The 14,001-nt window shown below is 37.1% G+C and overlaps 1 protein-coding gene across 32 annotated transcripts in view; it reads left to right on the plus strand.

Annotated features, from left to right (window-relative positions):
* DST (dystonin) overlaps positions 1–14,001 on the plus strand; it is a 480,723-nt gene that overhangs the window by 376,917 nt on the left and 89,805 nt on the right. For all 32 annotated transcript variants that reach the window (XM_072832497.1, XM_072832507.1, XM_072832502.1 and 29 more), the window contains 8 exons: positions 336–492; positions 1,418–1,544; positions 3,559–3,621; positions 4,565–4,806; positions 5,946–6,075; positions 8,971–9,170; positions 10,565–11,060; positions 12,141–13,612. In XM_072832497.1, the coding sequence (XP_072688598.1) occupies positions 336–492; positions 1,418–1,544; positions 3,559–3,621; positions 4,565–4,806; positions 5,946–6,075; positions 8,971–9,170; positions 10,565–11,060; positions 12,141–13,612 (2,887 nt within the window). The remainder of the gene's footprint in view (positions 1–335; positions 493–1,417; positions 1,545–3,558; positions 3,622–4,564; positions 4,807–5,945; positions 6,076–8,970; positions 9,171–10,564; positions 11,061–12,140; positions 13,613–14,001) is intronic.

The following is a 14,001-nucleotide window of genomic DNA, read 5'->3' on the forward strand; positions in this document are numbered from 1 at the left end:
CTGAATCTAAATAATGTTAAAACTGTTTATATAGCCTTAGGGTTTACGTAGCAGTATAGAGTTCCATTACCATATGGACTACAGATTTCTTAACTGCTTTTGTCTTTGTCTATGGAGTATGCCTAAGGAATAAAGTAGTTATTTAGTTAATTTCACTTCACACCTATGAGTCCTTTCCTCCCTTTATCAATGGTTAGAATGTGTATGGGGAAGAGTTTTTTTTTTTTTCTTAATTGTAAGCCTGATACAGGAATAATTATTTATTTATTAGTAATTATTCCTATGGAGTATTTTCTTTCTGTGGCTCAAATTCTTCAATAATTTTTGTTATCTAGAAAAGAAGCTGTGTCTTCTTGTCAAGAACAGATGGATGCTTTCCAAGTCCTTGTTAAGTCATTGAAGTCATGGATAAAAGAAACAACAGAAAGAGTTCCCATTGTGCAGCCTTCTTTTGGTGCAGAGGATTTAGGAAAATCTCTGGAAAAAACTAAGGTGAATCATTATCTGTTACTAGTTTCTTCTTTGCCCTTGTGAGGAATGAGAGGTTAAAAGGCTATTAGTGGTTTCCTTTTATCTAATATCACATAAGTTACATCCCCATTTATCTTCAGTATATTTTGGTGATATTTAGAAATTATGACATAGCTCTAATCCTTTTGAGGAAGAGCCCAAACTTTGAGTTAATTTGCTTTTTAAAAGAAATGTACTTATAGTGAGTGGCTGACTGTCCTAGTACCCAAATTTTCTTCTCCAACAAATCTCTAGTTTGTGATTTTTTTATACCATTTCTCATAACATTATGTAAAAGATCCTGTTTTTCAACTCAGCATTTAACTCTAGCTCAGATATATCACTGGAACTAGTATTTGAAGATAGAAGTTATTTGAATCCCTAGTACAAATAGTGTACACATCTTTTGTCATCTGGTTCAAATCATAAAACTTATGAGCAGTTATGGTAATTTCCCCACTCCATCTTTGTGGAGATACATATTTTTAAAAATTCATTGAAATTTTGATGATTAAAACTCACTATTACATAGAATTCTGAACTCCCATTTTTAAAAAGTCATTTCTAGTACATTTCTTCATATAACGTGACTGACACCAAGTGCAGTTTTCAGACTGACAGTTGACAGTTACTTTGGAACCCATGACAGCTAGAAATAGCCTGACTTCTACTGTGGCTAGGACCAGAATGCAGGATGGACTATACCCTACTTCTCACCGCTAACAGTGTTAACAGTCACCTGGGCTGTTGGAACACCTAGGCATGGTGCCTTTTTTTCTATCCACTCCCCCATGAATCAAGATCCACAGTCATCAATGCTTTAAGATATGTTTAAGAAATTGAATTATAATGTGTGACTTTGAAAATATTATGAAGACTGAAAAATAATGTGTTTTTATATCTCAAGAAATTACAAGAAAAGTGGAGTTTAAAAACACCAGAGATTCAGAAAGTAAACAACAGTGGAATCTCACTATGTAACCTAATCAGCGCTGTGACTACCCCCGCAAAGGCAATAGCAGCAGTGAAATCAGGTATGTGCTTTGTTTACATCCATGGCAGATCTCCCAAAGAACTGGGTCTACCCATGTTATGTCCATCTCCCCTAGTCTTTAAATTAATGTGCAAAATAACCTCAGAAATACAAAGGGAGGGGGTAACAAGAAAGTTGGCATCTATACATGGCCTAAAAGTATGTTCCACGGATGGAAGAGTATCTGTATTAGTCAAATTTCAAATCCCTTTTATGGTTCATTTTCTTAGAGACTACAGTTAAAATGTAGCCATATAATTAGGTCAGAATAAGGAGCATTATATTGGGGAAAAGAAAAGATCAGATTCCAGTTTGGTTTTTACTTTAATGGAAATAACTCAAATTCTACTTGAAATGTTTGGTAAATGAGCCTAGTCTCTTGGGAAAGGAGAGGTGAGGGAAGGAAGGGAACAGCTCTTTTCTGTGGAGTGGAGCTCTCTATTTTTAAAAATCCCTGTCTACCTCATTTTATATACTATTCTGAAGGAAAACAATTGTATAACGTGTTAGCTAGCATCTCTAAACCATAATCATGATTGAGCCACTCAACAGAAGTGGAGAGTCATGTATAAGTGATGATTCTAAAATTAAGTTGTGGGTATAGTTTTAGGTTTAAAACATATTTATATTGTTAATATCAGGGTAGGTTTTTTTTAAATCCAGGAACAGATAAAGGCAGATCTCATATCTTTATTCTGAGAGTCTCTGAGTACCCTCTGTGGTTTCTGTGCCCTGCCCAGCCCCCAGCTGGCCCTATTGTGAGACTGATGTTCCAGCTGGGCCTCTTGCAACCATTTATTCCACTCTATTAACCCCATTTCAGAGCATACTCATATTATATATGGCGTGATGATCTCTCCTTTCTCTTCTAATCAGATTTCCTGAAATGTCAAGTTTTTTTTTTTTTTTAAAGGAATTCTATTGTGTTTTTAGTTCGTTAGGTCCACTTTAGATTTGCAGTGAGTAAAAAGTTGTGGGATTTTTTTTTTCCTACTCTTGATAGCTCCCAAGCACAGTAGGAATTATTCCTGAATCAGGATATTTTCATTTTTGACTGAAATGCCAATGTATGTGATTTTTTTTAAAAGAGACAAAACTTAGATTAAGATTCAGATATTTAAATATTTCTCGTGTGGCTAGTTTTGGAAAATGTCTCTGTGTTTTAGATGGGTAACCAATGCATGTTTGCCTGAGAAAGTCTAATTGAATTTTTTAATGTTCTGCTTATGAAAAAGGAAGTAAGGTTAGATGTTTATATAATTAAAGAGGAGTGCTAATTACTACTTACTGAGTAGTTCTTATTTGCTAGGCAATCAGTTAACTGTCTTTAATACCCACTATGGCCTTGCAAGTTAGGTATTATTATCCCTCCCCCCCCCACTTTGGTGGGGTGGTGATTAATTTGTCCAGTCATCAGCTAGAATTTAGTGGGGCTGGGATTTAATTTCAGGTGAGTCATACACCAAAGCCCAGGCACTCCTAACCACTGTGCTCTTCTCTCTCTGTGTTGACACAATGTGGGTTTTAGCAATAGGGTTTGTTTGTTTTACTTTTAACTTTTCATGTCTTTCTACCTCATTCTGCTTCCATTAAACCCATAATAATGCTATGTAACTGTACTAGACAATTTTCAAATCTTTTAAGTAAGGAAGGGGTTGCCTGTCAGTCATGAGTTTTAAAGACTTTATTACTAAAAATAACAATAAAGCAATTTTATCACAAAAATTGTTTTATAATTAATACTTAATGATTAACATATATAATTTAAACTTATTAAACTCTAATGTTTAAAGTGATCATGTTACTACTTTAAGAGTGAATTTTATGTACCAGAAAGGACTGTAAAGTTTGGACCTTCATTCGATTTAGAAATTGAATCAGTATTTTATATTTTCCAGTACTAATAACATTTATAAATGATTACTGTCTACGGGGTTTGATTTAATGCCATCTACTATTAATGTGTAGAAATAGTGTAGAAATTTATGATGACTTCAGTGTTAATATTTTTGCAGGTGGAGTAATATTAAATGGTGAAGGAACAGCCACAGATACTCAAGAAATTTTGGCAAATAAAGGTGAATAGTAACCTTAAGCACTTACTGATTATAGTCACTTTTTTTTTCTTTTATGAGAGAAAATCTTTCTTGAGACCGTTATATTGAAATTTCAACCTTGAGATGAGGGGCAGAGGGAAAGTGAAAGAATCTCAGGCAGACTCTGTACCCAGCATGGAGCTTGTCACAGGGTTCGACTCCATACCCCAAGATTGTGATCTGAGCTGAAATTAAGAGTCAGACTCTTAACTGACTGAGCCACCCAGGTGCCCCTAAAATGATACTATTTAATATCATAGTCATTTCTCCATAAATATCATATTTATATAACATTCCACGCAGTTTTGTTCATCCGAAGTTAGTGAAATCTGGTAGTTTGGTTTGGTATTTGATTATGTTTCCTTCTGTTTGATTAAATAATTTAAGATATTTTGTCACTTAGAATAACGTTGAGTTATTTTCTTGAGTTTGGTTCCTAAGGAATTAATACATAGCATTTCATGGTTTCATTTTCCATTCCATTGAAAATCTCTTTTTCATTTTACTTGTATTATGCAATGTACCTAAATAGTTTGTTATTAAATGGCATTATTATGAGATAGTTCTAAAAATTCTATGACTTTGGGGATCCCTGGGTGGCTTGGTGGTTCAGTGCCTGCCTTTGGCCCAGGGTGTGATCCTGGAGTCCCAGGATCGAGTCCCACATCGGGCTCCCAGTGCATGGAGCCTGCTTCTCCCTCTGCCTGTGTCTCTGCCTCTCTCTCTTAATCTCTCTCTCTCTCTCTCTCTCTCTGTCTATCATGAATAAATAAATCTTTAAAAAAAATTATATGACTTTACCATAGTAGGCTTAAAATGGACAAAATAGAAGGGAATATCCTATGAAGAAACTTTTGTTTCTAGAACCCTACTCTAAATGTCTTGAAAATGTATCCATCTGATTTTTTTTTTTTTTTACTTTTAGGATTAACATCCATTAAAAAGGATATGACTGACATAAGCCACGGTTATGAAGATCTTGGCCTTTTACTTAAGGACAAAATAGCTGAACTGAATACTAAACTATCCAAATTGCAAAAGGCCCAGGAAGAATCAAGCTCAATGATGCAGTGGCTACAGAAGATGAACAAGACTGCGGCAAAGTGGCACCAGGCACCTACACCTACAGATACTGAAGCTGTAAAGACTCAAGTTGAGCAGAATAAGGTATATTCTGTGAATACTTTTACTGAAGATCTGCAAGAGAATGGGCTGGCATCCAGATCCCAGACCTGGCGGTCAGGACCATGTTCTGATTTCCACCTTTATGACCTTCAGCAAATAATGTGCCAGTTTTCTTTAATGTGCCTTTTCTGTAAAAAGATAACAGTCATCACCTATTTTACATGCGCATTATAATGACGAATAATCTGTTAGGTGTAAGCAACTTTGCCACCTTTATTTTTTAAAAGATTTTATTCTTAAGTAATCCTTATACCCAATGTGGGGCTTGAACCCACAACTCTCATGCTCCTACTGACTGAGCCAGCTGGGCACCCCAGCTTTGCCACCTTTAAATCAGGTTAAGTGTGGGATTTTAACACCTATGGAAAAGATTTAGTTCAGTGTATTAGGGATTTTTTCTGTCCAACATACAATAGGGTAGCTCTGGCAGCCCAGGTGGCTCAGTGGTTTAGCGCCACCTTCAGCCCAGGGCCTGATTCTGGAGACCCAGGATCGAGTCCCACATCAGGCTCCCTGCATGGAGCCTGCTTCTCCCTCTGCCTGTGTCTCTGCCTCTGTGTGTGTGTGTGTGTGTGTGTGTGTGTGTGTGTCATGAATAAATAAATAAAATCTTAAAAAAAAATAGAGTAGCTCACACTTTCCCTTTCTTTAATATATGGCCTTTCTTTCTTCAACTGACAAGGTTGGGGAAATGATTTTACCTTGTGACAATGATGGCAAAAATGTCTGTCTATATTTGAATTCTACAATTCTTATCCAGAAAAGTGTTGATTCATTAATGGATTCTCAAACCTGGCAGCCTTTATCAAGACTGATTTTCTTATGTTACAGTATTATTGATGTCATTTTCCTTTTTTCCAAAGGGATATGATTGAGAATAATGGGAAATTCTTCCTAGCTACTGGAGACTAGAGTCATTTTCTCCATAGTGTAGTGTTTCTCTTTGGGATTCCTTTATCAGGAATGGTTGAAGACTGTTTAATAGGAAAGGAGAATAACTGCTGAATTTCAGTCCCTCACCCACTTCACCACTCAACAGTGTATATTTTTATCTACTATAATTGTGTTTTTGTTTTTTGATGTTGACAGAGTGTAACATAGTTTTTTTTCCCCTTGTTTAGTCATTTGAGGCAGAACTGAAGCAAAATGTAAACAAAGTGCAGGAGTTGAAAGACAAATTGACAGAACTGTTGGAGGAGAACCCAGACACTCCTGAGGCCCCCAAATGGAAACAGATGTTGACAGAAATTGGTATGTTATGTCACTTACCCAGAGTCCATGAATAGAAAGAAGTACAATTGTTTTTTAATCACAGTCTTTATCAGAACAAAATGTATCCACCAGCCTAAGTTATATTTGAATTTGCTTTAATATTTCATGTTTAAGATGCTGTATAATTAAAAGTGTCATTTCAAATTATATTGTGCTGAGACTGGACATCTCTTGTATTTTTCTTGCTAAACACCGTAACCAAATTTATTTTTATGAAGAGGGTAGATACTAGTGAATAAAATGTTGTACATCAAGTACCATGTTTTTATTATTTTTTACTTGATATTTGGTGTTTCTATTTTTTATGCTTTATTACATTTTAGTTTAAATATTCCTTTTATATAACTTTTCTTGTCTGGAAAAGGTAGGCTCCCTTCTCCTTCCTGGAGTTCCCTCTGAGACTTATTTAGCCCCTACTTTATTCTTTTCTTCCCCAGTCAAGTTTAAAAAGTAACTCCCCACAGAAGTCTGGTGGTTTTCATTCTTTACCCAGAGTTATCCTCCCATCTCCATCTGGTCCCTATATAAACTATTTCTCATAAACAGAATTTTCTTCACAAGTCTTATCATATCACCCCTTCCCATTAATATAATGCTCTGGAAAATATGTGTAAGACAATGGTACTAATTTTCCCTACTTCATAGTATTGTTTGGAGAATTCAGTGAATTCATGTGTGTATAGGTCAGACAGACTGTACCTGGCACATAGGAAGTGCTCTGTGTTTACTACAATTATAATAAGAGTTATTTTACTTTCAATTGTTCCATTATGTTGAGCTAAATATTGTGATTCCAATAGGGTCAGATATGTTAGAAATCTGTAAGTATGTTTTAGTTTGAAAAAAGATTATTGTGAGGGACCTTAATGTTCAAAGGTATACCTAATCCAACTATAGACTCCTTTCCTGTTGTATTATAATTAATTTGTTCCTAATTCAGTGGCTCTCACCTGGGATAATCAGAATTACTTGGGGCAGTATTATCAAGACATTTTAGAATAGGGGTAGAGTGAGGAATGAGCTTCCTAAAAATTTTTATTTTTCTCTCTTTCAATTCATTATTTGAATTGAATTATTTTATCATCAGATTTTGTTTGACTAGAACATGCCATATAGAATGATGTCATTAGGTAAGGTTTCAGGGGTTATGTTCTATTAGAACTGGCCATTTATTGTATTGTGCTAGATGAAAAAAATCTGTCAGGTCAACTAATCACACCCATCAGTGACTGTTTATTGAGTGACTAATATGTTAAACTGCTGCTCAAGAACTCTTGGCCTCAGGGAGCATACTGTCTTAAGGGTGGAAAGAGCAGGAAAGGCTTTCTAGCAGAGACATAAAGTCAGGTGGAATTGTGATGGAAGATTAGAGCAGGGATGTACAGAGAAGAAGTAGAGTGTGTTAGGTATGGGGCTTGTGTAAGCAGAAGCCTGTTTGGATGATAGCGGTAGGGTAAACAGGACCAGATTAGAGGTTTCATCTCAGGGTGCAGACCCTCTAATATTACTAGACTAGGGCCAGTTTGTGGGATCCCTTGAATGTGAGGCATAAGTCTTCATATTTTATCATGTAGGTGGTGAGAAGTTAGTTATTAAACAGTATGAGCCCAGAAACAACATACTTAAATGATTGTTTTAAGGAAATTATTTTAGAACCCAATGGGCTGCAGCTGAGAAATACTAATTACAGGGAGTGAGAAGAATAGTCTAGGACTCTAGTTCTCTAAGATGTGCTCCTGGGATCAACAGCATCAGTATCACCTGAGAACTTTCTAGAAATGCAAACTTTCAGATTCCACTTCAGACCTATAATCAGAAATTTGGGGGATGGGGCCCAGCAACCTGTGTTAATCCCTCTGGGTGATTGTAATGCAGGTGAAATTTGAGAAACACTAGTGTAGGCAAAACATGATGAAGACCAAAATGGAGTTAGGGCACTAGGAATGTAAAGGATATACTGAAGATTTTATAACCAAGGAGATAAGAGTTAAGAGAATCATGAAAGAACATTCTGAATTATTGCACTTTAGTGACATGGAAGAGAGAATAATCTTTCAAAGAAATCTAGAAGTCAGAAAAATAATCACTTTTGATAGGAATAAAAAGTTGTGGGGATCCCTGGGGGGCGCAGCGGTTTGGCACCTGCCTTTGGCCCAGGGCGCGATCCTGGAGACCCGGGATCGAATCCCATGTCGGGCTCCCGGCGCATGGAGCCTGCTTCTCCCTCTGCCTGTGTCTCTGCCTCTCTCTCTCCCTCTGTGAGGACTATCATAAATAAATAAAAATTAAAAAAAAATAAAAAGGAATAAAAAGTTGTGTGTGTGTGTGTGTGTGTGTTTAATGTTTAGAGGGTTAGTGAGATTTCCTAAACTTGTAACTTTCAAGCAGTTGGTTGTCATTGTGTGTGATTTGAATAAAAGAGAATGGGCATAGATACACAAATGTGAGAATCATTTGTCCAGCACTGATCATTGAAGATTTGCTATTAAAAGAAAGGATTAATGTTCCTTGTTCTAGTTAATCAGTTATAGTTGAATAAACAGACTGTAGACTTCTAGAAGAAGTGAGGTCTCTCTGGATCCTGTCTGCCTTAAGGAATATTCATTCCATTTTCTACATTACCTTCTAAAGTCAGATTCCAGTTTATCTTCATAAACTTCAGTTGACACACAGCTCCAGGACCATAAAATCTATATCATTAAATGCAATTAACTCTTAGATTAGGCTTTAATCAACTGCGTAAGAAGAGTTGCAAAGATAGAATGATAGCCATTCTGTATCATTTTGAGTCATACCCTGAGGTCTTCACACATACAGTGATGTTAAATGGATAAAGACCAAACACCACTTTCATCTTTTATCTTTTTCTTTTAGATTCTAAGTGGCAAGAACTCAATCAATTAACAGTTGATAGACAACAAAAACTGGAAGAATCCTCTAATAACCTAACCCAATTCCAGACTGTAGAAGCTCAGTTAAAACAGTGGCTTGTGGAAAAAGAACTGATGGTCAGTGTTCTTGGGCCCTTGTCAATTGACCCAAATATGCTAAATACACAAAGGCAGCAGGTGCAGGTGAGTGTCATGTGACTTAACAAGATAAATGTTTTCATTATAAACACATTAGCTTTGAACAGTATGTGCTTAAACTGCCTTGAAGTGTATTTGTAATGTTTCAGATGGCCATAAGATACTATCTTGAGATTAGTGGGAGACCCCCCAGAGAACCAAAACCAGGAGGCATCCCAGAACAGTCTCCTGAGCCCATGAGTGGGTCAAGTCCCTTGATCATTTCAGTCATATTGTGGTTTATGCAGACCCTGTTAAAAGGGCCTTCTTTGAAATATTAATGTGATTGTGTAAGTAATAACATTTTTATGAGAAGCTTCTATGTGGTTTTTATTGTTTAGAAATTACTCCTTTGAGGTTTTATTCATTTTGATTGTGGTAGAAGATAATGAAACTTGTAAAACTCATGCAATACACCCCTGAGGGGTGGAGAGACAGAATAAAAAGAGGAGAAAGAATAAGAGAAACAGAGAGTAAACCTTGAAACACAGTGGGTTAGACTAGTCTAATTATAAAGCAGATGAATCTCAAGGAGAAAAAAAGTCCCTGAAATATAAGTTAGATGTAGTATCAAAAGCTCTGTTGAATTTCCTTACATCTAAGTATAGTATTAGAGCAGTTCGGCTAATTCTATATTTTGAAAATACAAACCAGTCTTGGTCATTGAGAGTCAACATGTCCTAGCTCATGTATGTTCTTAATCTGAAGAGAACAAAAACAAAAGATATAAATAAATATTTAGGAAGAAATAATTGTCCCTAGCCTTGGTAGTCTCCTCTGAGATAGGTAAAATATACTAAAAAAAAAAAAAAGGGACTTTTCTGGATTATTCATTGTATGATGAGATAAATGTTGAGCCTGCACATTCTGAGCAACATGATTTATTAGCGACTATAAATGTCAATAAACCTTATATCTAAAAATTGTAAAAATAATGCACCATCAGTTAATGTATTCTAACACTGTTAGTGCTGCACATTTCCTTTCGTATAAAATATAGAACATTTAAAATAGTCTACAAAGAGAAAACTACAAGTGGAAAAATAAAAATTTGATGTTTGTGTGGTATGAACTTGTCCAGCAGTAGTGCTTCCCGTTGTGTACATCAGTTGTTCATTCTGCCCAGACTTCCATATTTACTTTCCTCTTTTTTCCCCCTTAAGGGATGTGATTTTAGACAAAATCTTATCTCTTCGAAGCACCATCGCTCTTAAGATTAATTTAAGATTGTTGCCCTGCCTTTGAAATAAAAACTAGGAAAACAGGAACTTAAAAACAAAAATAAAAACTAGATAGATAAATACCATTTCTGTCTGTTTAGAAACTTAGAGCTCTGTTTTAAAGAATTAATTATCCAATAACTTGTGTGTTTATTTACCCTCGTTATCTCTTTGCCTTAGATTCTGCTGCAAGAATTTGATACTCGGAAAACTCAGTATGAACAGCTAACAGCAGCTGGTCAGGGCATTTTGAGCAAACCTGGTGAACACCCTTCTTTCCATGGGATTGTGAAAGAGCAATTGGCAGCTGTGACCCAAAAGTGGGACAGCCTAACAGGACAATTGAGTGACAGATGTGACTGGATTGACCAAGCCATTGTTAAAAGCACACAGTATCAAAGCCTGCTGAGAAGCCTTTCTGATAAACTGAGTGACTTGGATAATAAAGTCAGCATTAGTGTGGCTGTGAGCACACACCCTGATGCTATGAACCAGCAGTTGGAAGCAGCCCAAAAACTGAAGCAGGAACTAGAGCAGGAAATGAAGCAGATAAAAGTGGCCCAGGCCCTCTGTGAGGATTTGTCAGCACTGGTTAAGGAAGATTACTTGAAAGCAGAACTTAGTAGGCAACTAGAAGGCATCTTGAAATCATTTAAGGATATTGAACAAAAAGCAGGTTTGTCTGTCCTCTTTTAATGCATGTATTTCCTGGAAATGGAGATCATGTAGTACCTCTTTCCAGGCCTCTGCCAGGAATCTAGGATCCTGAAGAGAATCTGTGCTCCTTGAAAGTGTAGATGAAGGAGGGGCCACTCTCCTGAGCACAGAGAGTAGTTCTGTGTCCATGTGTAGATGCAGCAGTAGGGCAGTGCTGCACAAATAGTTGGCAAAACCAAGGCCCATTGAAATTTCAGGTATTTCAAGCTGGTTTTTAAAAGATGTAAATTTATGTTCTTGCCATGTGACAGTTTCATTGCACCAGAAAAACAGGTGAATACGGTTATTAAAAAGGCTGCCCATTACTCATCTGTAGTTACTTTGTTTCATTCTGTCACAGAAAGCTTTTCTAGAGAAATGTGTGAAAGAGAAGCACTTGGCACTGTGTTCTTCTCTCACCTGCTGTGGCCCTGATTCTGGCACAGACGTCCCAGTAGGTGTCAGAGGTGGCAGTAGTGAGTAGTGAGCCTATTAGACGGGCCTGCCAAAGAAGAGCACATTTGGCTGCTACATTTGTTCTGTTTGAAAAGTAACCTTAAGTGCCTTGCAATTAGCAAATAGTTTATATTTTACTAATTGATTGGGTTTATTTATTGATCATAGCACTAACCATTTCGGTCCTACCCCTTTATTTTGACGGGATATTGATAATATTAGCTCTTTATGATAATGATGATGATTACTTGTTATGACCACTTTTATGTGCCAGGCATTGAGCTAAGAACCTTACATATTCTATCATTTAATTGCCAGAACAGCTTCTATCAATTTTGCCAACTTAGAGTTGGGGAGATGAGACTTAGAGGTTTCATCATTTGTCCAGGGTCTAATAGCTCTCGAGAGGCTGAACCAGAACCCTAACCCATGCAGTTCCCGTGTGCCACATGGTGCCTTTGTGATATGGAAAAACCACACAAGCAGAAGAGGCATCTTCCTTTTAGACCATTCCGTACATTTATTTGGTGGTTCTTCTCTTGGCTTTTCATAGACTGGACTACATTTTGATGTAAAATAAACATGTCTGTGATTTCATTTTTAGAGAATCATGTTCAGCACCTCCAATCAGCCTGTGCGAGCTCTCACCAATTTCAGCAAATGTCCCGAGATTTTCAGGTTTGGCTGGATACAAAGAAAGAAGAGCAAAATAGTTCTCCGCCAATATCAGCCAAACTTGATGTCTTGGAGTCATTGCTTAAAGACCAGAAGGACTTCAGTAAAATGTTGTCTGCTCAGTCTAGTATCTATGAAAAAACCATTGCGGAAGGTGAAAATCTCTTATTAAAAACACAAGGGTCTGAGAAGGCAGCCTTACAGTCACAACTTAACACAATTAAAACCAGTTGGGATGGATTTAATAAGCAGGTGAAAGAACGAGAAGACAAAGTAAAAGATTCACTGGAAAAAGCCCTCAAGTATAAAGAACATGTAGAGACCCTCCGGCCATGGATAGACAAATGTCAAAATAACCTGGAGGAAATAAAATTTTGCTTGGATCCCACTGAAACAGAGAATTCTACTGCCAGGTTAAAGTCTCTGCAGAAGGAAATGAACCAACACTTGGGAATGGTAGAACTGCTTAATAATGCAGCCAATAGCTTGCTCAGTGTCTGTGAGGTAGATAAAGAGGTGATTACAGATGAGAATAAATCACTGATCCAGAAGATAGACATGGTCACTGAACAACTTCACAGTAAGAAATTCTCTCTGGAGAACATGGCCCAGAAGTTTAAAGAATTTCAAGAAGTTTCTAAAGAAGCTAAAAGGCAGCTTCAGTGTACAAAGGAACAGCTGGATGTCCATGACTCCTTAGGACCCCAGGCCTATAGTAACAAGTACCTGAGCGTGTTGCAGACCCAGCAGAAGGGACTTCAGACTTTGAAGCATCAGGTAGATTTGGTCAAAGGACTTGCCCAGGACCTTGTGGTAGAAGCCTCAGACTCAAAGGGAACCTCTGATGTTTTATTACAATCAGAATCCTTAGTTCAGGAACATAGTGCACTGAGTCAGCAGGTTGATGAAAGGTGTTCATTCTTGGAAACCAAACTGCAGGGCATTGGGCATTTCCAGAATACCATCCGAGAAATGTTTTCTCAGTTTGCAGAGTTTGATGATGAACTAGATAGCATGGCCCCAGTGGGGAGAGATGTAGAAACATTGCAAAAGCAGAAGGAGGCTATTAAAGCCTTTCTGAAGAAACTGGAAGCCCTAATAGCAAGCAATGACAATGCTAATAAAACCTGCAAGATGATGCTGGCCATGGAAGAGACCTCACCAGATCTCATTGGAATCAAAAGGGACTTAGAAGCTTTAAGCAAACAGTGCAACAAGTTACTGGACCGAGCACAAGCCCGAGAAGAGCAGGTGGAAGGGACAATTGAACGTCTTGAAGAATTCTACAGCAAACTGAAGGAATTTTCTACTCTGCTTCAGAAGGCTGAAGAACATGAAGAGTCTCAAGGCCCTGTTGGTATGGAAACAGAGACAATTAACCAACAGCTTAATGTGTTCAAGGTAGGGAATTCTTTATTTTTACTGTTTTTTTTAAGAAAATTTTTATTTTGTATTTTTATTTCTATTAGGAGAATAATTTTTTTAATTTTTTATTAAAAGAAATTTATAATTGGTACAGAAAGAAGATTGCCTATTTTGTAGAACCTTCTAGTAGGGCTGTCATACAGTGTTTGAGCTGAAATGAGCATATATGGGGGTAATATCCATGCATGTGGGGATTTCCAAGCCTCCTGAGGATTTGGACCCTGGTGGGATAAGACCTGAGATAATATCAAGACTCAAAGGGTGCTAGAAAAGTTTAGATGAGCCTGAAACTAACATTGTAGGGTCTGTTCCTGATGTCATTCACAACTGACATCTGGAGTGAGCAGAGCCATGTTTTGAACTTT

Source organism: Canis lupus, chromosome 7 (genome assembly GCF_048164855.1).
Source record: "Canis lupus baileyi chromosome 7, mCanLup2.hap1, whole genome shotgun sequence".
NCBI lineage: Eukaryota > Metazoa > Chordata > Mammalia > Carnivora > Canidae > Canis > Canis lupus.